The sequence below is a fragment of the Sus scrofa genome, chromosome 1, assembly GCF_000003025.6.
Source record: "Sus scrofa isolate TJ Tabasco breed Duroc chromosome 1, Sscrofa11.1, whole genome shotgun sequence".
Taxonomy (NCBI): domain Eukaryota; kingdom Metazoa; phylum Chordata; class Mammalia; order Artiodactyla; family Suidae; genus Sus; species Sus scrofa.
Window position 1 is genome coordinate 111351275 of NC_010443.5, and position 26413 is coordinate 111377687.

At 42.0% G+C, this 26413-nt stretch overlaps 1 protein-coding gene across 3 annotated transcripts in view; it reads left to right on the top strand.

Moving 5' to 3' along the window:
• RORA (RAR related orphan receptor A) overlaps positions 1 to 26413 on the top strand; it is a 763804-nt gene that overhangs the window by 632271 nt on the left and 105120 nt on the right. Inside the window, exon 1 of one of the 3 annotated variants that reach the window (XM_001928154.7) lies at positions 24106 to 24318. The exons of the other annotated variants lie outside the window; for them this stretch is intronic. Coding sequence (XP_001928189.3) covers positions 24288 to 24318 — 31 coding nt within the window. The 5' untranslated portion in view covers positions 24106 to 24287. Of the gene's footprint in view, positions 1 to 24105; positions 24319 to 26413 lie in introns of those variants that run through there. 3 annotated transcript variants of the gene reach the window in all.

Below are 26413 nucleotides of genomic sequence, written 5' to 3' on the forward strand. Positions count from 1 at the left end.
GTTTAACAGTATCAATTCACGTGTTCTTGAACTTACCTTGCTCTTGTTGATACCCCAAACCACAGGTACATATGTGTATATGCATCCAGACATTAAACAGGATACAAAGAGTTTTATGTATGTAAGTGTATATATTCAAATTTTTCTGTATTTTCTATTACTCTTCATACTGAGTCCTGTGAGTTGAATGGAGTTGCATTTGCTCCCCCCGGAGCAGTGGCACTTTGGGGATGGAATAAATGCAGCTCACGCAAATAGACATGTCATCACTGGAATGCTTCTGGGTTGCCCACGTGGGAAGGGGTAGGATGAAAAGCGAGAAAACAGACTCCTTTCCAGAACAGTCCCTCTCACCCTCGGTCCACTTGGCTCCAGGCACCTAAGGGTTTTCACAGCAGCAGGGCCTCATCAGTCTTCTTTGCTCATTAACAAAAGCACTTGTCATCTGGAGAACTGGTTGCCATGTGTTTATTGTTAAGAGTTCAGGACAAACAGGTTCAGCAACGCACAAAGGGGTTTTTGGCAAACAGAAAACATAAACAGTTTCCGTCTGAGCTGGGCTGGGAGGGAGCGGCTCCCCTGCGCTCCCTGAGCTCCCGTTCTTCTGCCCACTAGGCACTGCCTGTCCTGGGTTTTACTGGGTAAACTCACATCCCATCATTAGCCTTCTCTTCCCCCGCCGCCTCAGGTACAGTGCTGACTGCCTCTCCCAGGGAGTCGGCAATGGCCTTGTCTCGCGAGATTTTGCTCTTCTCGTTTTAGAACTGCTGCAAGGTGCAGGTTAGAGATACCGGCTGGGGTGTTATTCGTTTCTATTACCAGCTTCCCAGATGAGATAGGCGAACCTTCAGGACTTAGAAACTCTCTGTCTCGGGGCTCAGTTGAGAACAGAAGCCACCCTGTGTCCCTTTATCTGTATCCCCTGACCCCAAGCATGGGGTATTACAGGATTCAAAATGCAGGAATCAGAGCGATCAGCTCAGCCAAGTGCTCCAGCCCTAAGATGAAGAAACACGAAAGAGAATTAGGACTTTCAACTGTGGATAATGGCAGCTAATCCACCACCACGTTCTCAGGAAGCAGAGTGGGGGCTGACAGGGTGATGCTGCCTCTTTTCAGTGGCAGCTCTTAAGCATGGCTCCCCTCAGAAAACTGTTCTGGTCCCTCCTTGTGCCTAGACGCCTGGATGGAGGCACAATCTTAGCCTTATTAATTTTCTAATTATCTCAGGATGGGAGTTGTTTTTGCTTTACCCCTGTAGCAAGAATAGCTATATAATTTAGAAGCTTACTATATTCCAGTCATTGTATATGTATGTAAGTGTGTATGTGATCTCATTTAAACCTTATGATAAGGAGTTCCCATTGTGGCTCAGCGGTAATGAACCCAGCTAGTATCCATGACGATGTGGTTTCGATACCTGGTCCCTCTCAGTGTGTTAAGGATCCAGTGTTGCCATGAGCTGTGGTAGGTCACAGAGGAGGCTCAGATCTGGCATTGCTGTGGCTGTGGTGTAGGCCAGCAGCTACAGCTCTGATTTGACCCTTAGCCTGGGAACTTCCATATGCCACAGGTGCAGCTCTAAAAAGAAAAACAACAAAAACAGAAATCAACCTTATGATAACTATGACTACTATAACTATGAATATTCATTGAGGAAGCTGAGTTTCAGCTATTAAGCAACTTGCCCAACCCACATAGCTAGCGAGCAGCAGAGATGAGCTTGAACCTAGCTACTTCTCCCAAGCCCCAAAGCGCTCACCCCCTCCTGTGCCATGACTACCCACTCCTCCCCGACTTCGAGAACCAAAGGCAGAGGCAATGTCTTTATAAGCCAGAGTGTCAGTAAACTTTTTCAAACTCTTGAATACTTTTCTTGATGGATGCCTTCTCAGGAGGTATTGAGCTCAACAATGCACTTTAGAGATGCCTCTTTTCTTCAGAAACATGCACACATACCCCCAAATAATCAACCCCTTCCTGTTTCTCCCTGCTTTACTTGCCTTACCTCTACAGCTTTCTCATTGCCATTGATCCACCATCTCCACCCACTCACCCTGCTCTTGAGAGCCCACTCTCTGCATGTCTGCTCCCCTCAGCAGGTGGCCACCCTCCAAAATGGTCCTTCCTTCCTCTTCCTCTCCTCCGTCAACACTTGCCTTCACTCTGTGCTATTAGGAAGAAAGTAATCCACGAAGCCAAATTATGTTTATGTTCCATTTCTGAAAGATTTACCTTTTGAGGAGATAGCCCACCAGCCTAAATGGAGGAATCGCCAATCATAGGAGATCCTATCTTCCACCTGAATTTCTAACCTCATTATAAGAATAATAAAGGATATTATAGAGGAGGGGAAAGTACCCATTTTCCTCACTAATCTACCAAAAAGATTTCCAGTTTTCTTTTTTCATTTTATCATATGCTTATGTCACTTTTGCGTTTTTGTAATTAAAGCATAGATTCAGTCATAACACTTTTTTCCTGTGTAATTTCCCCCATGTCAAGCATCACCTCTCTGTCTGGAGGAAAGGCTGACTGAGGTTGCACTGGCAAATTTTTGGTCCTCTAGTGCTGCCTTTTCATGAGTTATAAATGTAAGAATTGGAGGGTGCCTCTCTCCTAAACAGTAAAAGTGAAGGGAGAAAGTCTGTGACACCTCCTTTTCAGATAAGTTTGGTGACCCTGATCCTAACACAAAAGCCAGCCATCAAATTTGAAATGTTATGATTAATATCATCTCTTACAAATTAATGATTTTTAGGGTTTCAGAGATCCGAAAGAGACATTCATTGAACCCAAGTGCCTGGCACCCTGTGGGCATGTGATAGTGAGGTATCATATTTCAATCACATAGCAACCCTAGGGGGATGGTACCTCTGCTCTCATTTACAGATGAGGAAACCAAGGTTCAGAAGGATAAAGCTCTCTGCCCAGCTGACAAATGATAGGACAGGACTCAAAGCTCTTTTCAACTTGCCACCTTTCTTTCCTCTTAGAAAAATCTTTGCTGAATAAGTGTTAGTCAGTGTGCCAAGACGTATCAGGACAAACATAACACAGAAAAAGAAATGGACAAAGTTTTATGTTGAATGACACACACATATATTACAGGCACACGAAGAATATGAAACAAATGTAAATTTATTCAAAAATTATTAGCAAGGCAGTTCTAGCAATCCACGTTAGACCTATTACTCATAATTGATTTTACTAATATTTTAGCATCTGACCTGTTTCTCTTAATTGAATTGAAATGTCTTATGCAACACATTTGTTTTACTGACTTTGAGACATAATCACCTTCACCTACGCTTTTCCTTTTAAAATAGAAGGCTTTCTTTAAAAAGAAAAAAAATGTAATAATTCCTAAACAGAGGCCTGAAAGATAAGTAAAATGTAATTAGAGTTTTCTTTGCTAGGAAATGCCTAGAAAAATTGCGGTGACTTTGTTTTAAGGGGGAAAGAATAAAGAAATGGCATTTTGCACAATGATCGGTGAGGTCACCCTGAACAAAAATAAAGTCTGTCCGTTAAACTCTTCCCAAGAATCACAGATCGAGTCACTAGGGGAATCACTACTCTGCCCTGTTTAACTTAGTTGAAATTAGTCATTCCAAAGCCCTTAAAATATAAACTAATTTCATGTTTGCAGAAAATACTTTACCGCCGGGAACAGGGTAAATCAGAGAGACACAGAGAGATTCTTATGGGAGCAGAGGCATCTCGTTTCTCACCTTCTCGGGGCAGATGACTCGTTGTGCCAAACTGCAGAGAATGCCAGTCTGCTGAGTCTGCTAGTAGACCAAGGGTGAAAATTCAAGAACACATCAGGAGGGTGTTCGCTAAAGCAGGTTAAAATTGTGGCTCTCACCTCAGGCTTCAGCTGGGCTCGCATCCACCAGTTTCTGCCCGAGGTGAGTTGAGGCTTGGAGAAACTTGCCAACATTTGGGGAGGTTCATTTTTGTTTTTCGAGTTGGCAGGTCTTGTCTTGGAAAAGAGACAGAGTTGGTATACCAGCTTTAATGGATTAGAAGATGATTGAGCATTGGGCGAGAGCAGAAGAGGGGGGAAAAGGCAAGCAAAAAAGAAAGAAATATTTTTGTTGAGAACTTGCAAGAAAGAGGTCTTGCTGGCCAACAGTGGCCCTAGGTTGACATCTGTTGTATGTTAGTTTCGAAGGCGTCTGTTTCTTAGTAAATGATCTCAGAACTTCAGTGAGAACATCCAAAGGAAAATTACAAAATGAGCTTGAGGAAACATTTTTCTGGGTTCCTTCTCCCCGTGCCCAACAGGGAAAGAGCGGAGAGAAGCCCTGCCTAGTCTAACTTGAGGCCACCCATTGGCTGGTAGGACTAGGATGAAACATCAGCACCTTTAATGTGGGGTTGAAAAACGGAATGCCAGGAAGTTAAAAGGACTTAGGGGAAAATGTCCTTTGGCCTTCCGCTGCGTGACAGGATTCTGAAGTGACAGCTAGTGAGCAGAGTAGACTCAGTTAGTCCAGTCAGAGGAAAAAAGCAGCAAAACCAGAGGACCAACATCAGTAATATCTTTGAGTACAGTGATGAAAGAGTGAGGATGGCTCTGCCAGAAAGGCGGGCCTCTTCATCAGGTCTCCCAAAGCAGTCTGCGTCTCCGGCCAGCTGTCGGAGGAAACGAGCCCTGTCTATAGGCTGTGATTTATTGAGCACCTACTAGGTGCTCAGACTACCTGAGACCTGCTGTGCTGAGAAGACCCCATCCTTCTTTATTTTTGCCAAATTTAAGATGGTTTGAGACAGAGACCAGTGGTGATTTCATTTCCTCCCAGGAAGAAGAAAATAAAATGTAGAATGGCGCAATAAAAAAAAAAAAAACAAACCTGATTTTAGTACTGCTAGGAATCCAGTAGTGTACAAACAGCCTCCAACTCTTTGAGGAGGGTTAAAGCTATGGTGAACTGAATCCCTTTTTCCTTCCATCTGTGCCCTGTTCTCACACTTATTCAGGGCTGGACACCTGATGGGGAATGGAGTAAACAGCCAAAGGTCAGAGACAGAAGAAATCAGAACAAGGCTCTGGCCACCCCTGTTCTAGAGACTCTCTTGGGGATCTTTGAGATGGGAGAGATTGAGCCCATTCAACAGTAACAAATTCTCCATTCCCCACTGCCTATGTAATAAAACTCAGCCAGACAGAGTGAAGATAATCGAGTGGAAGAAAGACATCTTAGTCCATATGCAGACTTCTTTTCATTTAGCCCTCCTAAGAAATATCTCCTCCCCCCTTTTGTCCAAAATTAAGTTTATAATTAGCATAGGAAAAACCACTGACCCGTAAACTTGAGATGATGTGACTTCTTAGCTTTACTGCAAATACATGCATCACTTTCAATCATCTGAGGATTTTGTCCCTTAACGAACCCAAACACTCTCAGTCCAGAGGTGTTCATTGAAAACCTGCATGAAAAAAAGAATGATTTTTAAGTTTATAGATTATTTCTCTGCATTGTCTTTGAGTGAAATTTGAAAGTTTTTATTCGGATGATTGTCCTGGGTTGGACAAATTTTAAAGAGCTCTCTGTCTGACCCTTTAATTTTCTCTTTCTCTCTCTTTTCTCTCTGACCTGGGGTGCTCAATTGTGCTGCTTCTATCATCGCCTGCTTAGTAACAGCAAAGGGAAATGAGGCTTAAAAGTGATAACCCATCAGATTTTTTTTAATCCTGCTTGTCTCATAAAAAAGTACCCGTCACTTATTTCATCTCACTTATGATCGATCAGTCCCGCATTTTTCACCTCCTTACCGTGATTTTCTTTGTGCTGTGGTTCCCAGCCACGGCCTGCTTCCTGCTGAATTAAACTGCAACCCAGACAAAACCAAAGAGCATATCTCTCCCAAAGTTCACTCAGAAGGTCACCCCTGGTGAGATGGACATTGCAGATGTGCTAGAAAGATTAGAGGCTGCTTTGATTTAAAAAAAAAAAAAAAAAAAAAGCCTGCGTCTGTTCTTTGCTCCAGGTCCTCAGAGTGGAAGATCGGATGGATTGCCATTGCCTTGCATTATTTAAGAGTTTTGATGAGCAGCTCCCATCAAAATTCCCCACAGATTCTGGCCCTCACCCGAGCGTGCGTGTGTGTGTGTGTGTGTGTGCTTGTGTGAACGCACGTGTGTTTTAAACAGTGCTTTCGAATGATTGAGATGTTCAAAAGGACGTGGCAGAGTGAGCTTTTTGCAGGGCCCACGTTCCATTCGGTTGCCCTTCCTTAAGGTCTCTTGGTGGCCCTTCTGTTCTGTTTGATGGCAAATCCGTTCATTCCAGATTGTAATAAATCCCTTTAGCAGCTTCAAACAGCTCTCTCGTGCTGCAGTTTTAGCATTTGGGTGCTGACCACACCAGTCCCTGAACTTTTGTTATTTTGCGCACCTTTGATGGTTTTTCCTCCGTTCTTCTGTTTTCATTGGGTTTCCACTTTCATCTCCACTGTCTGTTCTGGGATGGTGTTATCTATTCACTCGAGCAAGTCTGGCCATTCAGCCCTCTGAAGAAAAGGCCATTTCCTCCCTTCTCTGGCCTGGCTGCCCCAGTGGGTAGTCCCTGATTTGTGCCTTTCATCACACAACTGTGGAGGCCCCATCTTTGGGCAACCACTTTGGTGACAGGATAAGGAGGATGAGTGTATCATGATTGTGTTTTTTATCAGACCTCTTCTGTATCTTCCCATTTTTAGCCGAGATGCAGCGGTTTCTCTTATGGCAGATAATTTTATAAAAGGCTTCAACTCTGATCATTGCAGATGATGAAAGTTAGGCCACTTCTTTCCTCTATGAACTCTCCACAGATGGATAGTTATTTTCTCTTCCTAAAGGGTGACCAAATGGTCAGAGAACTGGATAGAAATGAGACCTTGCGGATTTTATTCCTAGGTCTGTCAGTGTCTCTACCTAAGACTTTTATCCCTAGAGTGACCACATTCTTTTTTTTTTTTTTTTTTTTTTCGTTTTTATGGCTGCCCCTGCGGTATATGGAAGTTCCCAGGCTAGGAATCGAATCAAAGCTGCAGCTGCCAGCCTAAACCACAGCCACGGCAACACCAGATCTGAGTCACAGCTGTAACCTACACAGCAGCTTGAGGCAAGGCCAGGTCCTTAACCCAATGAGCAAAGCCAGGGATCAAACTTGCATCCTCATGGACACTATGTTGGGTTCTTAACCCAGTGAGCCACAATGGGAACTCCGAACCACCACATTCTTGTTCTATCTAAAATCCTTGCCATAAATATTACATGCTATTTTGCTGAATTAAATTTTTCCAAAGCCCAGATAATATCATGTTTAAAGGTAACATAACCTATTGTGGTGTTTTGATAAACTAAGTATTTTATACCAAGCAAACACTGGTAAGAGCAAAGTTATGCAGGGGAAGGGGGCACAGACATGCCAAATGAGTACCCCTTAAATGTGGAAGGAGTATTGGAATTAATGCCAGGAGTTACTCCCTTTTGCTGTTGGAAAACACATGTGATATAGCCTGCCTAGACCCCCCCCCAACCTGAATGGATAAAATATGAAAAGATGCCAAAAAAAGTTTAAATTAAGGAAAAAGAGATCCAGAAAAAAAGAAGAGACGTGACTTCAAAATATACTACTCTGAGCATTTGAGACCCATGTCATGATAGGCGCTGGGGCGTCTTACTAGCACTCTGTGCATCTCTATCACTCTGGAAGGACCAGAAACTGTGGAACAACTGTTATACGACTGGGCTTGGTTTATAACATTCACTGAACAAGCTAGTTTTCTGTAGATTGTCATGAGGTCCAATGATTAACATCTAATTGGTGATTTACTGGAGGCATATTGTCGAAGAGCCATGTAAATTCTCTCTTGTGGCAGGAATGAATAGATAACATAAAAATGTGTGAACTGACAGAGTTCCCATCGTGGCTCAGCAGAAATGAATCTGACTAGCATCCATGAGGACACAGGTTCCATCCCTGGCCTCAATCAATGGGTTAAGGATGTGGCGTTGCCGTGAGCTGTGGGGTAGGTCACAGACACAGCTCAGATCCCGAGTTGCTGTGGCTGTGGCCGTAGGCCGGTGGCTACAGCTCTGATTCGACCCCTAGCCTGGGAACCTCCACATGCCAGGGTGTGGCCCTAAAAAAAAAAAAAGTGTGAACTGAAAGTAAGATATAATTAGCGACAAAAGTCTTCTGAAAAAATGTAAGATAGCCTCATGTTTCACTTTCAGAAATCCGCCTGTGGAAAATTTTCTTATACTTGCCAATCTGACTTCCTCAGAATATAGATTCCTAAAGAACAGGAAATCAATTTTCAATATCTAGCATGTGGCAACATTTATCCAGCCCTAGACCGAGGGTTGGAAACCCCAGCTGAAGACCCAGCTTCGCTTTCTCACTATTCCCAGCTAAGCTGGAAAACCTCTCCAAGCTCCATTTAGCCCATCTGTGAATAGGGATAATGACCCTGCCTGCTGTCTGCCCGGGCATTGGTAAGTGTCAAACGGCAGTCTTTAAACTCTGTTCTCATTAACAAGAATAACTATGTAATAATAGTGATGAAGATAATAAATTTAATACCAATTTAGAGGTGGTCATGCCGATTTTAATGCAAAAAGTATTGTTCTGAAGACTGGACAGTATGTGGCGTGGAAGCGGTAGAAATCCAAAAGTGTGGTCCAAGTAGTTCTACGCAGTGGCTTCCCTTTCCTCCTTCTAGCCGGGAGCGGAGAGAATTCATCACGGGACCTTCGGCTCTTGCATTGTAGAGTCTGCACAATATGGATCTAGCTGGCAGGTGTAGAGGCAGCAGTTTCCATGACTCCAATAAATTAACTAGTGTTCACGGATGTTTTGCAGCTGCCCTGGAAACAGGTTTGCAGTTTTGAAAAAGAATTGTTGCAGCCATGAAGAAGGGTGTTGGTGTCATGTGGGTGCATGTTTAAAGCCTACTTTTAAAAACCTATCACTTCACCTGCCCTGAATGAAAACAATGCCAAGCTGTGCCTATGTTTTTCTTTCCTTTTTTCCCCCCATCGAACTTATTAACTTTTCCTTCTCCAAAATTCCAGCAGGTTAAACATGATTATATAAATAGCCTTTGCTATTATATAAATAGCAAGTATCTTTGTATAATGATACACATTTCAACCTCAGCCCTAAGCACCCGTAATTCAAGTAAACATTTACAAAAACATTGTCACTTTAAAAATAGAGGAGGGTATTTGAACATTTTTTATTTTATTGATATTTGGCTAATAATAGAATTGAATGAAATACCAGTATATATAACAGTTATTCCTACTATGGAAAGCTCTTTATTTTTCCAGCCGGCTTCAGAGTATACTTACTAGAGCTGGAATAACCTAGACCCTGATTATAAGGTCTTAAGTAATTGGGGTTATTATTTGAAGTATATATACCCGTGCCATATTCACAGACATTATTAGAAAATGTGATGTTCCATGTAAATTAATTTTCTGGAGTATGTCTGTCCAAAGGTCTAAATTACTTCACTTTATTCCGGGTTGGAGGAGACCTTTCAAAATGTACTATGTAAGTTCCCGTCTTCTTAGAGTTCATGGGCTAATCCATTCTTAATGTTTCAAAGTCATTATAAACACTAATTATAATGGTGTGTACAGTATGCTGTAATATAGGATGTCCTCGGAGACTCTGCAGGTGTGGCTTATTGTTTGCCCCTACGCTCAATAGTCCCATGCTGCTATACTTTTTGAGTTCTTATGTCTAACTCTTATCATTTTTTATCTCTTCCTTTAGTATTTATTGTTCCTCTTTGCTCCTATGAGCAGAACTCTCTGCTCCTTTCTGCTATGCTTTTTTTAAAAATTATATTCTGTATACTGGAAAATCAGATATCAAGGTTGTCAGAACTGTGTCTTACATAATAGTAAATAGCCCCTGAGTGAATGCCTGAGGGTTTTTTTTTAAAAGCACAAGTATGAACTTTTGTTGTTGGAATTTGGGTGTTATCTTTGTGGATCTTTTTTTCTGTTTTGTTTTCTTCCATGTTCCATTTCATAGTGTTTTCGAATAGAAGTCTCTGATTATGAAAAGTGTGACAGCAAGTATTTCTACTACTTTGATGGCAGTTCTAATTTAGTGTCACTTAGGTAAACATTTGCCTCACCTGTGGATCTGCTGGAACCCACACACTTTCTACTCACCTTAATGACAATTTTTGTGCATACGCAAGAGTAAGATGTTTTTAACTTTATTTTTCAAATATCTCCCATAGCACCTCACCCACAGTCTGTTCTCAGAAAATATCTGGTGATTAACTGAGACTTAAAAATAATTATCATGCATGAGCTACATACAGATGAAACTTTCTAAGAACGCTGCTTGTCTTTCATGTTTTGGAAAAGACTTCTGTGCTTTTCACACTCTGGGTTAAAAAAAATCAAGAACGACTAAGTTGAGCATAAATGATAAAAAAAATTATAAAGGAGCTGAAAATAGAACTCTTCATAGATATGAATTCCAAGTACATTGCCACTTCCCTATGGGATTATTTTGTTGATGGAGGAATTTGTAGCTCATAATTAGAAACTCTTTAATTCATTCATTTGTTCCAACAATAGCGTTTATTGAATGCCTGCTGGACCCCACCTGGGATGCACAGGCATATCAGACACAATCTCAGGAAACAGACATTTGGGCCAGAATTTGAAGGTTGCTGTGAGTCAGAGCCCAGCAGCCATATGTTAGAAGCATTCCCCCAGTTAAAACTGAAGCTTAACATGAAACGAGCCTTGATTCTATTAGAACGATCCCAAATATTTCATGTTCTGGGAAGCAATCTGGAGAAGCAGTGTCATAATGTTTTCCTGTTCCCTGACAAGTCATTTAGTAGCCCTGTCCAAGATCATTTAAAATAGCCTGGACATAATCAGAAGGATGTCCCTCTGTAGAAAACACTGAGAGGATGCCTGTCAGCAAATAAGGTTTTAAGCCCTGGATTTAATTTAGGCCCCATTGTTAGGTTCCTTATAACGATTTATGTGTTTAAAAAATGTTATCTCAAGTAAAGTGAATATGAAGCTAATTGAGGAAACAGTGAACGTTTCACATAAAATAATGATTATTGATTCTGAGGTTTTACTCTCTGTTCTGCTTTGTAATCAAATACGTAAAGTTAACATCTCTCTCTCCCAGCCATTAGCTTGCTTGCCAGTGAATCATCAGGCTTTGCATCTACTAAAGACCAATAATCTTAAATAGTGTCACCTAATCATATCTGATCATCATTATTTTGTAAAGCAAGTCTGTATATAAACTTTTTTTTTTTTTTTTGGTCTTTTTTTTCTTAGCTATTTCTTGGGCTGCTCCCGAGGCATATGGAGGTTCCCAGGCTAGGGGTCGAATCGGAGATGTAGCCCCCGGCCTACACCAGAGCCACAGCAACGCGGGATCCGAGCCGTGTCTGCAACCTACACCACAGCTCACGGCAACGCCGGATCATTAACCCACTGAGCAAGGGCAGGGACCGAACCCGCAACCTCATGGTTCCTAGTAGGATTCGTTAACCACTGCACCATGACGGGAAATCCTGTGTATAAACTTTGAGTGATGTAACCATCGTATGGCTGAGGCAATTTCTTTTCCACAGGATTTTAGCATGTGGTTTATTTTGTTAGCCTTAGTTACACACAAAAAAGATTGTGATCACTTTATAGAAATCATTGATTTTTGTTGCCTTGAAATCTTAAAGAACATAATAGATCTTTACAAGAAAACATTTCAGGCAGAATCATGATAGGTTTATTAATTAAACGTAATTCTTTGTTTTTTCAGGAGTTGTTTGAAAGAGAAAAAAAAATCTTGTTTCCAAAGAACACAAACTTTATGTTACCAAGGATCACTTTCAAACATTCAGAAAATGTTTTTGAGATGGAGCAGATAAACCTTCGGTCTTTATGTTCTTATATGTTCATAGTATAAAGTGTACATAACCCTTGATCCTGAAGCGTGTAGCTTGATGGAGTCCCAAAATCTCTAAAGTGAACATTTATCTTGACTATCAGAGTCTCCTGAGTACATAAAACCAAATATAGGAAGAGTTGGTAGTATGCAGATGGCTAAACGAACTTACCATTCATAGTGCTCATCAAGATATTTTATACTGCTCATATAATTATAATAGTCTAGTTGTAGTTCATAAACCATCCCAATCTGGTGATTATTAAATATCAACCATTTGCCAGATACAAATATTTTCATGTGTATTGTCTGACTTTTAAAGTCTTAAAAAAATTTTTTTTTGAAATATAGGTATTCTTTATCCAATTTTACAGGTGAGGAAACTGAGGCTCAAGGAATGTAAGTAACTTGTCTCCAGTCACACAGCGCTAGGTGTTAGAACGAGGATGGGAAGCCAGATTTTCCAACTCCAATTCCAGTGCTCTCCCCACCATATATGCTACCTTCAAAGGATTTATTCATTCAACAAATATTTATCCAACATGTGATATATACCAGGCAGTGTGCTAAGCCCACATTAAAGAGATTCCAGGGTCTGTCTCTTAGAGTGTAGAGTCCAGCGAAGATGACAGAGAAGAGAACAAATGATTACTAAAAAAAAAAAAAACCCACAAAACCCAGTATGAAGAATTACAGAAAGAGAAAAATTTAGGAAGAAGGATGGCCATGAGCGCCCAAAGCTCATCTGATGGAGGCTAGCAGTTTGCACTAGGCTTCCCTAGCCTGTGACATTTAAACTGAGACTGTAGGCAGACAGATGGATGATAGAGTTGATTCACATTATTGGCAGATTCTGTATTTGAATATTTATCTGCTTACCAAATTTATTTATAATCCCCAAATCAATACTGGCTGCCATCAACATTACTCAGCCATGAAAAAGAATGAAATATTGCCATTTGCAGCAGTGTGAATGGACCTAAAGAGTAGTATACTTAGTGAAATAAGTCAGACCAAGAAAAACAAATATCATATAATATCACTTTTATGTATAATTTAAAAATGAAACAAATGAATCTATACAAAACAGAAATAGACTCACAGGCATCAAAAACATACTTATAGTTACCAAAGGGGAAAGGAAAGGGGGGGTTAGGAGTTCCCATCATGGCTCAGCAGAAACAAACCTGACTAGCATCCATGAGGACACAGGTTCGATCCCTGGCCTCATTCAGTGGGTTAAGGAGCCAGCATTGCCATGAGCTGTGGTGTAGTTTGCAGACACAGCTGAGATCTGACGTTTCTGTGGCTGTGGTGCAGTCCAGCAGCTGTGGCTCTGATTCACAGCCTTGGGGGTGGCCCTAAAAAGACAAAAAAAAAAAAAAAATGGATTAGGAGATACAAACTACTATACCTAAAATAAACACCAAGGATTTACTGTACAGCACAGCAAACTGTATTTAATATCTTGTAATAACCTATAATGGAAAATATCTAAATATATGTCTGTATTACTGAATCACTTTGCTATAAACCTGAAACTAACACAATATTATAAATCAACTACACTTAAAAAAAAAAATACTGGCTGCCTTTCTCAGACTTACACAAGCACAGAGCATCCTGACACACGTGTTCACAGCTGAGTTCCGATGAGGTGATGCTCTGCCTTCTTGTTTCAGCTCTCATACTGTAAACAAGTGACCTTTCGCGGTGTATTTAGTGCCACATTTTCCTAATCTGTGTGCCTTTTGTTGATGGTATTGCTATGTAAAGTGGCCCCTAAACATAGTGCTGAAGTGATGGCTGGTGTTACTAAGTATGAGAAGACTGCGATGTGCCTTCCAGAGAAAATACATGTTAGACAAGCTTTGTTCATTGCTGTTGGCTGTGGATCCAATGTTAATAAATCAACAGCATATTTCAAGTAAGGTGTCTTTAAATAAAACACACAAAAATCAGTTGACAAAAATGTGAGCACGGACTCACAAGAACCTAACCCTGTATTTCTCCAAGGAAAAAATGATTCAGTATGCACTAATCCAGTGATCCCAGGGACTTTATACAACATAACATACCTCAAATAACAGGAATCAATGATAGATAAGTATTTGACAATGCCAAGTGCTGATGAGGATATGGAGCAACTAGAACTCTCATATGTTGCTAATATGAATGCAAAAATGGCATAACTACTCTGGAAAAACTGGCATTTCTTATAGTTAAACTTGTATAGCCCACATAGTCTAAAAGTCCCATTACTAGATATTTACCCAAGTAAAATTAAAACTTATGTTCACAGGAAAACCTGTACATGAATGTCCATAGCCGCTTTATTTGTGATTGCTAAGAAATGGAGTCAACCTAAATGTCCTTCAATGAGGAAGTGAATAATCTATGGAATGGAAGACTACTCAACTAGAGAAAGTAGCAAATTATTGATTTGCTCATGGGGTGTATCTGAAATGCATTATTTTAAGTGAAGAAACCAAAGTCAAAAGGCTACATTAATACAGTTTTCCATTTGAATGGTTTTCTTTAAAGGCAAAACTATAGGAATGGAAAACAAATCTATGGTCGCCAGGGTCTGGAGACGTGGAATAAGTCAGCAACAGAGAGGCACAAAAGAACTTGAGAGGAAAAGAAGATTCATTTCTTCCATATCTTGATTGTGTTGGTCATTGTGAAATTAAATACCTTTGTCAAAACTCAAAGAATTGTACTCTAAAAAAGAGTGAGTTTTACTATATGTAAATTCTGTTTCAATGAGAAATGTTAAAAACTGGGATCTGAAGGGTACATCAAAATACAGTTCTTCTAGTTTGCCACAGGAACATTGGAAAATACTATTAAAACATGTTTTACCATAATTCTAGTTGATCAAATACTGTTTGTGTAAAATAAACACTATATAGTAACTTATGTTACACTATGAATTGAGCAGTGGATACTATAAAACGTATTTTATTTTCTGTTTTGTAATGCATGAATTTAATGTGGTTCTTACTGGTTTCCAGGAAACAGTTTCTTACTGGTTTTTGACAAGTGGTGAAATCTGCAAACTATACTGTAATTCTAATATATGCGTTATTCATAAGAGAACAAAACTTTCATTTGACTGAAATCACCCAGTGAAATGGCATATTGACCCTGGCATAATAGAGAATACAAGACAACAGAAAAAGTATGAAATCACTTATCATGCTTATATATGATTATTTAATGATAAACAACTGTCAGACATGGACAGTTTAGCTGTTCATGTCCTTGGAAGCAGAAAGACCTACCATGTGGCTTCTTCATCTTCCAATTGTGATAGGTCCTTTTAAAAATTTTTCCTTGTTTACAATGGAAACATTATTTCTGCCACGTTATCTCTGTTATATTTTAAGGAGCAAGGATGTAGCAAAATAAAAAAAAATACTTTATACTTAAGACGTTGTTGAAACATCTTGAGGCTATATATGTACTATGTCACTGTACAAATAATGAGGCCACGCATGAGGATAATCACTTAAATGTGGACAATGATTTATTCAAAGTGCATTGAAAATTGAGTATCTCTGCTGAAGATTATTTAGACTATTGAAGCCATTTGGTGGGTAATTAAAATAGGTGAAGGAGATGCTGTATTATATGACATGTTACAAAACTATTTATGAAAAGAGCAGCAGTGATAAAATTTGGAAAATAAAAACAGTAACTCTCTCTATCTTATACTTTTCCTGTAGAATAGCGAGAAGTACAAAATTACTCTTTTAGTGTTTCTAACAGTTTTGTTATTTTGTGTGGAGTCCTTTAGAAATGCCAGCTTTGGCTTTTGTAAGTTTTTGGTTTCCTTCCATTCTGCTGCCAATATTCAGAATTGTTTAATTATTCCAAAAGAGGAAAGAAATCCCCTCAAGAGTTAATTTAATGTGTAGCAAGTGTTTCTTAAATGGACAAATGACAACACTGTTTTCAAACAGGATAATTACAACCATGTACAATATGTTTCTTCATTAGTAAGTAATTAAATAATTTACTAAATTGTGCAATAATTCATAATGACACATGCTAACCCTGCTCATTTGCGGGAGTTAGGGATAAAAGAATTTCTTGCATACATGCCTAAATTTTATTAGGATAGTCAATTTTGATTCCTAAGGAAGTCAGCTTACCTTTTTCAAAATACTAAGTAGTGCGCAATTCAAGGGAAATTCAGAAAAGGTTTGAGAGTCCTAATGTTGCACACCATAGATTCATTTCAGGTGCATTTTTCTTATGGTTCCTTGTGGATATAAGTTACTTAATTTCTCTGTGCACCAGTTTCCTCATCTATAAAAAGAGAGTTTTGAATGAATTAAATGTTAAAAAGTGCCTGCCACAGGGCAAGTTCCAAGGAATTGTTAACCAGTACACAAGGTAAAGGCACGAACAGCAGCACTGTGACATAATTATTGGAAAGCCATCTAATGTGAATTTTGGAGCCTCTGCATGGAGTGTCTAATTTCACCTACTTCCGTCTTACAAAATGTAGAACTAGTTTTTGTTTGTTTGTTTGCTTTTTAGGGCTGCACCCATGGCATATGGAGGTTCCCAGGCTGGGGGTCGAATCGGAGCTACAGCTGCTGGCCTACACCACAGCCACAGCAACACCAGATCTGAGCCACATCTGCAACATATACCACAGCTCATGGCAACGCCGGATCCTTAACCCAATGAGTGGAGGCCAGGGATCGAACCCACAACCTCATGGTTCCTAGTCGGATTCATTTCCACTGTGCCACGATGGGAGCAACAGTTTTTTGTGTTTTTTGTTTGTTTGTTTATTTGTTTGTTTTTTAATTCAAGAGAAAAGTATTGATTTTTTAAAATGTGACACTAACATATTTAGAAGAATTTAATGGGTTTATTATTATTATTATTATTACAACAGAAGAACACATCCAAGTCTGTTCTTGTTTCAGTACTCATAGCATACTTCCCCAGTGTAGGACTGGACATAGAAAATAAGTGGAAGTTCCCGTTGTGGCTCAGCCGTAATGAATCTGACTCGTATCTATAAAGATGTGGGTTTGATCCCTGGCCTCATTCAGTGAGTTAAGGATACAGAATTTACGTGAGCTGCAGTGTAGGTCACAGACCTGGCTCAGATCTGGTGTTGCTGTGGCTGTGGTGTAGGCTGGCAGCTGCAGCTCCAGTTTGACCCCTAACTTGGGAACTTCCATATGCCACAGGTGCAGCCCTAAAAATAAATAAATAAATAAATAAAAGGACAAAAATAAATAAACAGTGTACTTCTGAGGGTGGACAACAGGCTTCTGTCAGTCCAGTGAATCCCATCCTATGAGCTGGAGCTTAAACGTGAGCATCAAACCCACTATTGACATGTGGCACAACTGTCTGAAATGTCAATAGTTATAAAATGAGTATTTCATAATGCAGAATAATTGATTACTCTGCTTGACTGAACAGAAACATATTTTCTCTGCGAAAGCAAAATAATGCCGGCGTTTGCTCCTGGAACGCTCCTAGCAGCTAGACGCAGATTTCCCAGTGAAGCCCACGTTACACTGCAGTCCTTGATCATGTGTGACAAAAACAGGGAAAATCATCTGTAACTGCTTATCTCCATTATTTGAAAATATATTTTAAGATAGTTCTTAAAAAATAAAATATGGCCTATATACGAGGCATCTGTATTAATAGAACTGTCTTGGATAATTTTCAGAACTGAAATGGAAGAGATACAAAATCAAATAACATTCACTTTATCTTGTTCCTCCTAAAATGCTCTGCTTAGCTTTTCGCTCTGATGAAATAACACCCATTTCCAGTTTTATTCTTCCTTGGTGTGCTGTGATGTGGAACTCTTTTGCTCTATGTGTTTTATTAAGTGTAATTTAACTTTATGACTATCAAACCAACTATTAATCCTTACAATAAGACTATGAAATAGGAAAGCTGCAAAGAGATGTATTTTCTAAAGCACAGTTCCCTTCTGCTGCCCTCATTTTTTTTTTCCAAAACTCATTCTGTGAATGTGTATAGTTTGTAAAGCTCTGTGCTTGGCACTTTGATGGAAAGCAAAAGAAACAACTACAACCTGCATTTTGAGCTTTCTTCTCTCCTTTTCTATATGTACTTCATGTTACTCTAAGCCATCACTACCAGTTGTTCCTTAAGTAAAAAATGCATTTTCTGTCTCTGTCCTTTTACCAGTGTTCTGCCGTCCTTCTAGATGCCCCTTATCCCTTTTTCTAGCCACTGAGATTAAATTTGTCCTTCCAGGTCTAGTTCAAGTGGTACCTCCTCCACCAAGTCCTTCTGCTCGTACAGTTTAAAATCAACCCTGCACAAAGTAACCTCTCTTACTCTTGGCTTACCTAGCACCTTATTTCTAGAGCACTTAGAGTAGGTGTCACACATTCTGCCTTACATTGGAAGCATTGCATTCATCTTCCTACTACTTTGCAAGCGCCTTGAGGGAAGGTCTGACATCTTAATCTCTTTCCTTTCCTGTCCGCCTCCCCGCACAATGTATTGCACAAAAGATGTTTATCATTGTTCATTGGATGGGAACTTGCATTCTTCTAGGAAATAAGACATTTAAAAGCTTGCAATGTTATAGAAATAATAAGACATAAAAAAGAAGCCCCTTAGGCCAAGGGGTAATTTAATTTTTCTTCACCTTTGTATTCCCAGTGCATAGCAGGTACACAAAAAATATTATAAACACACACACATTTAAAAATTGTAGAAAGCTTATCAAAAGTGCATAGTGATAATCATTTCAACACTTATTTATTAAGGTCAATAACCTTTGTCAGGCACAGGGTCCATGCGTAAAACAATATGGAAGTGGTGATGGTGTTTCCACTGGTAAACCCTCTAAGACATAATCACTCCATGTCCTTTCTTTAAATTGTTTCATTTAATTTTCCCAGTGTCCCTACAAGGCTCTGTTATCCTTATTTCACGTATGAGGAAACACAGGTTTGCTCAAGATCACTCAGCTAGTAAGTGGGATGAAGGTTGGGTCTGAGCTCAGTTTTGTTGAATGCCGGAGCTCCTGGTACTATTGCTTGGACTTCAGAAACAAGCAAGGCTCCTTGGAGAATGACATGGCCATGTGCAGCAGAGAGAAAGGGATGGACGGTGCTTCTGAGAAGGTTTTTCTGAGAGAAGGGGATGGGACATGATCTTGAAAGTACTCATGGGATGTTTGACTTGCAGGAGCCCTTTGACGTCTGTTCCCATTCCTTCATTTTACAGATCAGGGACCTGAGAAGGGAAGTGACTTGTCCAAGGGGACACAGAAAGCTAGTGTGAAATTTGAACCCAGGGCTCCAGGTACTGAGTTCACCTCTATTACTCATATTCCTTAAAAAAAAAATATTTCCTGAATGGCCTATTCCACTGCCAGCTGTAAGAACTGGGTGAGGACATCTCATGGGAACACCGTGGATGGCACTCCCTCTGGCCACTGATGTGTCTCTCCTTCCCTGCCTCCTTGGCAGGTATGTGTGTAGTGAGGCACCTGCCACCTACCTGTTGTGTGGAGGTTGCTCTGGTCTGAACCTTTACCCTTTCCCTCATTGTGGTGGTTACAAAACGTATGCCAGTTCTTGAATTTCCTAATAGATGTGTGAAATAGATGGTTCCAGAAATCTCAGAATCCCTTCACCATTGTCTCAATTCAGCCAGATCTTTCTTCTCCAACATCCCATTATACTAACAGCCACATTCATGATTTGCAGCCATCTCTCAAGTGGAAGCAGTGAAGCATTGTGCAGATGTCTTTTCAATGGGCAGCCCAACACCACCTTTCTTTAGGAAAGTTCAGACTGACTCGGGGAACTGACTTCTGTATCAGGTTAGGGAGCTTCTCAAGATCAGATCTCCTGTCTTGTTCTTGTTTGATTCTCTGGCATAGAGCCAGGCACATAAGAAGTATTCAGTAAATGTGGATGAAAAGGTGAGTGTCTATGTATGTATATGAGTGTGCATAAAACTGAAGATGTCTCTTGCCATCCAAATACCATTTGTTTCCCTGTATTTTGTGGGTATATATCCATACATATATATGCATTCCAATCTGGCATCTACATTGCTTTAGATCATGAATAAAACAGACAGGTTATAGCAATATTTTCATCACCTCCCCCTTAATACTCATAAATAGGAGGATCCCTCCATCACCTTGCTGTCCAGGTCTTACCAGTATTATTCTATTTAATTTTCTCTATGAGATGCTGGCTCCTTCCAGACTCAAAATTAAGCAAGATTGTGATCTGCTGTAGATGAGTTTGTGCCTCCTCTGTAACTTCTCAAGTAGTCTTGCTTAGCACTCTCTAGATCTGATCTTGTTTGGTCTGGAGCAGACTGGGTCTCCTGACTTAATGTCAGCCCAAATGGCCCAACTCCTACAGATGACGATGCCATGAAGGCTAAGGATTCAGCTGAATCAAGCTGCCTAGGACCATATTAACCTTTCACTGATCCCTTTCTTATTCAGCTAGAAAGAAGTTAATTGAATTAGCAAGCTGCCACACACTGGAGAGAGAGAATCACGGCCTGGACAAGACAGAACCTCAGAGCCAAAACGTTCTCTCTCACATGCATCAGGCAACTTTGAAAGCATCTTTGTACCAGGAGCCACTGGTGGATTCTGGATGACTTTGTCAGCCCATCCTTTTGCCATTCTCCCCCATAGTGCTCCATGGGGGATTAGTTGTGGTAAACCATGAGATCAGATTCTATTGGGTAGAACACAAAATATACTTTCATAAAGTATCATCTCTTTTTAAAATTTTGTTGTTGTTGTTATTATTATTATTATTATTATTATTATTATTATTATTATTATCATTATTATTTGGCTGCCCTGTGGCATATGGAGTTCCCTGGCCAGGGATCAGATCCAAGCTGCACTGGTGACCTAAGCCACAGCCGCAGCAATGCTGGATTCTTAACCCACTGTGCTGGCTGGAGATAAAGCCTATGTCCCAGTGCTCCCAAGACTCTGCTGGTCCTGTGGGCCACAGTGGAAACTCCAAGTATCATCTCTGAAATCATCTCTTTATGTAACCTCTGAAAATGGGAAGCCTGGCACCAACTTACTGATTTACCTACAGAAATCCAGCAGGTTTTTCTCATAGGCATTTTGGAACAAACTAACATCAGTAATGTCCCTCTGCTTCCTTGCTAAGTGACAGGTCCAATGCGAAACCCAGTTCATAAGGGATAATGCAGTGGGACAGGACTCTAGAGGACTCCAAGTTGAATTGCATGTGTTTTAAGTATGCATGATGCCTTCTTTTTCTGAGATTAGTCAACAGAAACATTTGCGTTGAGAATTCATGTATGATATAATCCCATTCATTGTAAAGAATCCCCATCCTGTTTAATTATCTTCATGTAAGCAAAATACTTTTTATATTTTTTTCAGAACATTTGGTGAAAATTTTTTCAAATGGAAAGAGTATTGATTAATGCTGGTTTTCCCCCATAGTAGGTACTCCACGAGCGTGTGTTTAATGGAATCCAAATAATTATTCCTGCATTTTAATATATAGCTGGTACTGGTAAAAGTTTGCTCTGAAATTTGCATCTTTTATGGCTCTTTTTTGGTAGTATCAAAGGGAAATATGGATCCTTTCATTGCTGACTGATTTACTTCTGTAGAAAAATTGTATTTCAGAAGGTTTTTTAAAAAAAAAAACTTATTTTCACTTTCAAAGTTTCACAAGAGCTTTGTGCTAATATTAAGAACGATAATATACCCTGGGTTAAAAGCGGGGTTAAAAATTAAAAAATACATTTAATAGAGGCATGTATTACAAATAACATCTAGCCATACAGGAAGGTTAAGACAATATCTAAAATTCTGTTGCTCATTAATTGTAGGGTGAGAATGAAATACATTTCTAAAGGGCAAGGTCAATATTACATTATCCTGGAAATGTCTGTTGAACAAATGTGTAAATATTTCAAATAAGTATTATGAAATTATATTTCTGCTGGGGACATATCTATAGGATGAATGATTCTACCCCTTGTAATTGCAGGAGCACATGTCATGGTATATGTCATTCCCGATTACCGATTTCATTTGAAATGGTCTGGAAAGAAATACTGATTACTAGTAATGTAAGACTATTTACCTTGGAGTCAGATGTTTGACAGGCAGGCTGGAGCTAATGGATTTGGTCATTTTCAAAGTGTTCTTTTCTAAAGCAGGATGCTGTTTTAAAGCACCACTGAATTTTCAGAGTTCTATAACTGGATTCATTTGCAGTTAAGCATGGAAGAACATGCCTATGAGCATTCAGACTAATATTTTTCCATCTTTTAATGGTACAAAGGAAAGAAAATTGTACCCAGGACTTATCAACAGGACAGCTTGGCCTTACCCTTCCTCGTAAAAGTCATTAAGACAGAGGCAATCACAAACCACATATGAAGGATAGTGTCAGTGTCACTGAGGGCGTTACCTCACTGAAAGATGCAGTTGCATCATAGGAACGTGGTGTGATTTAATTTCATAATTGTAAACATCATAGTGGGTATAGTTTGTTTGTTTGAAACCTTTGTCCACTTCGCTATGGCTGGACAGCAGAGTTAACATGGGTAGGTCTTGGCTTCACACTTTTATGATTTCTTCTTTTTGTGGTTTTATTTGGAAAAAAAAAACCTAAAAAAAAAAAACTGTTAGGATGACTTTTGCTGAAATCAAACTTTTATAAAGTTACAGCTTGATTTAAGGTACAATGATTTTTTTTTGATCTTCTAAATTAAAGAGCTTGTAAATTTCGCCTTGAATGGGGAGTGGAGGGGTGGGAGTGAATGGATCCTAGTTTTTCCAGCGCTGTTTGTCTGCATGTGTTTTACATTACGGCCCAACTCAGAGGAAAGGACAAATCAGTAATATGGGGAAAAAATATTAGGACTTTCCTTGTTTAACTTACTATGAATGCAACAACTAGTAACTATCTAATATTTTAAGTTGTAAATGGAAACACAGACCATCAGAAAAGGAAGCAGAATTGAAATTGTGTGAAGGAACCCAAGGAATTGTGTGTACGTAGCAAACTTGGCTTTTGATCATTTTTTCTGCTCTGCTCAATACTGGTAGACAAGGCTGATGACATTTTTAAAAACGCATATTCTGAGTATGTAGCATCTGAAATTCATAGTAAAGAGATTCATCTGATAATACCATGATTTAAGTTTCCATAGGGCCAGTAAAGAGGATTAAACGTCAAAGTTAGAAGGAATTAAATCTTAGTGCCAGTTGAAATGCACAAAGTTGACCATTAGAGGTTGTTTGTTTCCTATTCAAAGTACCACAACATCTCATTTTTAAGGCGTGAAGACGAGAATCTTTTCCATTTGTAGATGGGTTCTTGAAGAGAATGATACATATGGAAGAGCTTAGGAAGTTAGTGGACTGAATTGACCGGTGACTGGAGTTCATTTAGGTGATTCACACAGAGTTTTCTATTTTCCCTCCAGGTATCAGTGGTTCTGGGGGAAGGAAGAGGTGTAAACCAGGACCTTAGGTGTTGGTTGGTGAGGAATACCAACATCTGGGTGGGAGGAGTTCCCCTTTCCCAGGCCGAGGCTCTCAGGAAAGACAGAGGAGGCACTTACTCCCCTCCCGGGACTGTCCCAAGTTTCATTCTCTACGACCCTGGATGGGGCTCTAAGTTAGGAACAGAGACAGGCTATACGAAAAATGGAAAGTGAGGGTCACTACAGCGCCGCCCCCCCCCCCGCCACCGAACAAACCCCTTCTTTTCCGCAAGAGTTGGCGTGTTTATCACCCCCAGGAGGGGTTGGGGGTCCGGGAAGAGAGCGGGAAAGTAGCGTCGGGTCGCTCCCTTCTTGCCCAAAAGGTCGGGGGAGAAAGTAGACGTGCGACCTGCGGGGCGATGCGCGCTGAAGGCGCCCGGGCGGCCACGGGTGCCCAGGGAGGCGAAAAGAAGGCTGTGAGGGTGAGTGGTGCCCAGGCGCGGGCCGGGGGCGTGGGAGGGCAGCGTCTGCCAGGGTGCGCCCAGGAGCCGCAGCCGCTCACCTGCCCGCGGGGGCGGGGCGCGGCGCTGGGGCGCGCCCGCCTCCCGGCACCCGCCGCCCGCCTCCCGCCCGGGGAGGAAGCGGAGGGGCGCGGTGTAAACAGAGCGGCGGCCGTGATGTCAGCCGGTCACATGGAGCCTCTTATGGCTCGGGATGGCTCTCGGCGGGCGGGCAGCTGCGGCAGCTGCTGCTGTGGCTCGGGCGGCGGCGGCGCGGCGGCGGCAGAGGGGGCTCCGGGGTCGGACCATCGGCTCTCCCTGCGCTCTCCGCACCGCGGCTTAAATGATGTATTTTGTGATCGCAGCGATGAAAGGTGAGCCTGGGCGCCCCGCTGGGGCCGGGTGGGCTGACTGCTCCGGGGGGCGGGGAGGCGGGCGCGCAGGGGGAGGGGTGGGCGCGCCTGCCCAAGCGCACGTACTGCCCGGGGCTGGGCGCCGGAGCCCCGCCAGGGCTTCTGGGGCCCCCGCAGCGGCGCCCCCTGAGCCCAGCTGCGGAATCTGCCTGCCTCAAGTAGGGGGCAAAGGTGCAGGGTCTGGACTCCCTTCTTCTGCTCTCTCCGGCTCCTGTCAGTCGCCCGGGTTAGCCTGGCACCCGGCGAGGCTCCCGGAAGAAAGTTTGCCGGGAGTCATCGCGCTTCTGGCAGGGAAGGGAGGGTCTGAGAAGCTCGGAGGAAGCCAGGGACGCCCGCGACCAGTCCCCAGGGCCCGCAGCCCGGACCGCTCCGGCCTACGTAGAAGGCGCCTCGGCCCTTCCGGGCCGAGCGTGCGCGCAGGCGGGCGCGGTGTCATCCCTGGGGACTGGTCAGCGCCCCGGGCCTCGCGCCCTCCCCCCTCAGCGGCCCAGCGGCTCCGAGCGCCCGTGCGGCCGCCGGCGGGGGAAGTGCGGCGGGTCCGCGTTGCGTGCCGCCCCGGCCACTTCCGAAAGCGCCCGGGCCCGGGCCGAGCGAGACGGGTTTCTGGAGCGTGCCAAGACTCCCTCGGTGGCCGCCCGCCGCCGCAGCGCACCCATACTTGATACTTTGGGTTGCGGATGGATGTGGGGAGGCAACTTCTCTGCCCACAGGATTCTCGGGCAGTGGTGGCGGTTAGACCGCGGCGAGGGCAGGCGGGCGCGGACTAGTCCCGGCCAAGCCTCCTCGCCCGGCCTTCTGCCCTTATCAGAAGTCCTTAGCCAGGCTGGTGGCAGGATAGCAGGGGGGACTGGTTGGAAAGAGGCCCGGCTTCAGGTCCTCCCAGGTGAGGAGGAAAGAAACCATGGCAAGTCAGGGAAGTTTCTAATAGGAAAGCCAAAGTTTGGAGGTGTGCAGGAAGTCGCCTGCGCGGCCCGGAGAAGCCGAGACACGCAAACAGCCCGGGAGAAACTCATCCCGCCGCCCGTTTGTGCGCCAGCAGGTTCCTCCGGGTAGTTAATCTGCCCGAGCGGCTTCGCAGACCCGGCCCCTGGGAGTGGGAATTTAGAGCCCCATCTGTTTGCGATGGACAGGGCTCCCATTAAGCGCAGCATTTTTGCGGACCTGAACTGTCCTGCGGTTTCTGCCCATCCGTGCGGGCGCGGGGTGCTCGTTAAACGTTTGCTCGGCAGAGGTTTTGTTGCAATCCTGGATGAAGGACACCAGTTCGGTATTTGCGCTGGGTTTACTTTCGGATCACCGAGCTTTGCCATTCTTCACTAGAGATTGGGTGGCATCTCTTTTATTAATTATTAACAGGCAGAAACATACTGGACGCTAAGATGAGCTGCTTGAGATCAAATCTTTCTATACGACGTGCCCACATCAAATTTTTGTCTTTTCCCCTGTGGCTTGTGGGAAATGGAATTTAATCGTTTTTAGAATCTGCAGCCGATAAAGGGGAGGAGACCTCCCTGTGATCCACGTTCTTAAGTACTGAACATTTTTTTTCCTTTCCAAAATGATTTTAAGATTTCCCTACGGACTTCTAATGTACAAATATATGCTCCTCCCCTCCCCCTCAAAAAAAACTTTTATGCTCTTTGCCGCGGTTCGTTAATCCTGTAAGAGGAAAACGACTCAGCCTTTGTAGTTAAGACATTCTCTTCCATTTTTTTTTTCTTTCAGGTGTGAAGTAGATTTGGAGTGGTGTCAGTGCTAGTCCTTATCTATTTTTATTTAGTATAATTGGTGTCGATTGGGGAATTCACTATTTCCCCAACGAATTGCAACCACCCAACAATCAATAAGGAAAGTGCGTTTTAAGATTTTAACTTAATTTTGATGCTTCTAAGTACATAGGCTTTTGCTTTTGTAGTTCTAGTACAAAGTGAAGTTCAATGCTATCCCTTAGTGATATAATCATGGGACTCACACCACCATATCCCCCCACCCCACCCCCCCCAAGCTCAAGTCCACACATTTGTCTTGGAGTGACCTCTGGCTGCCGGAAGGTAAT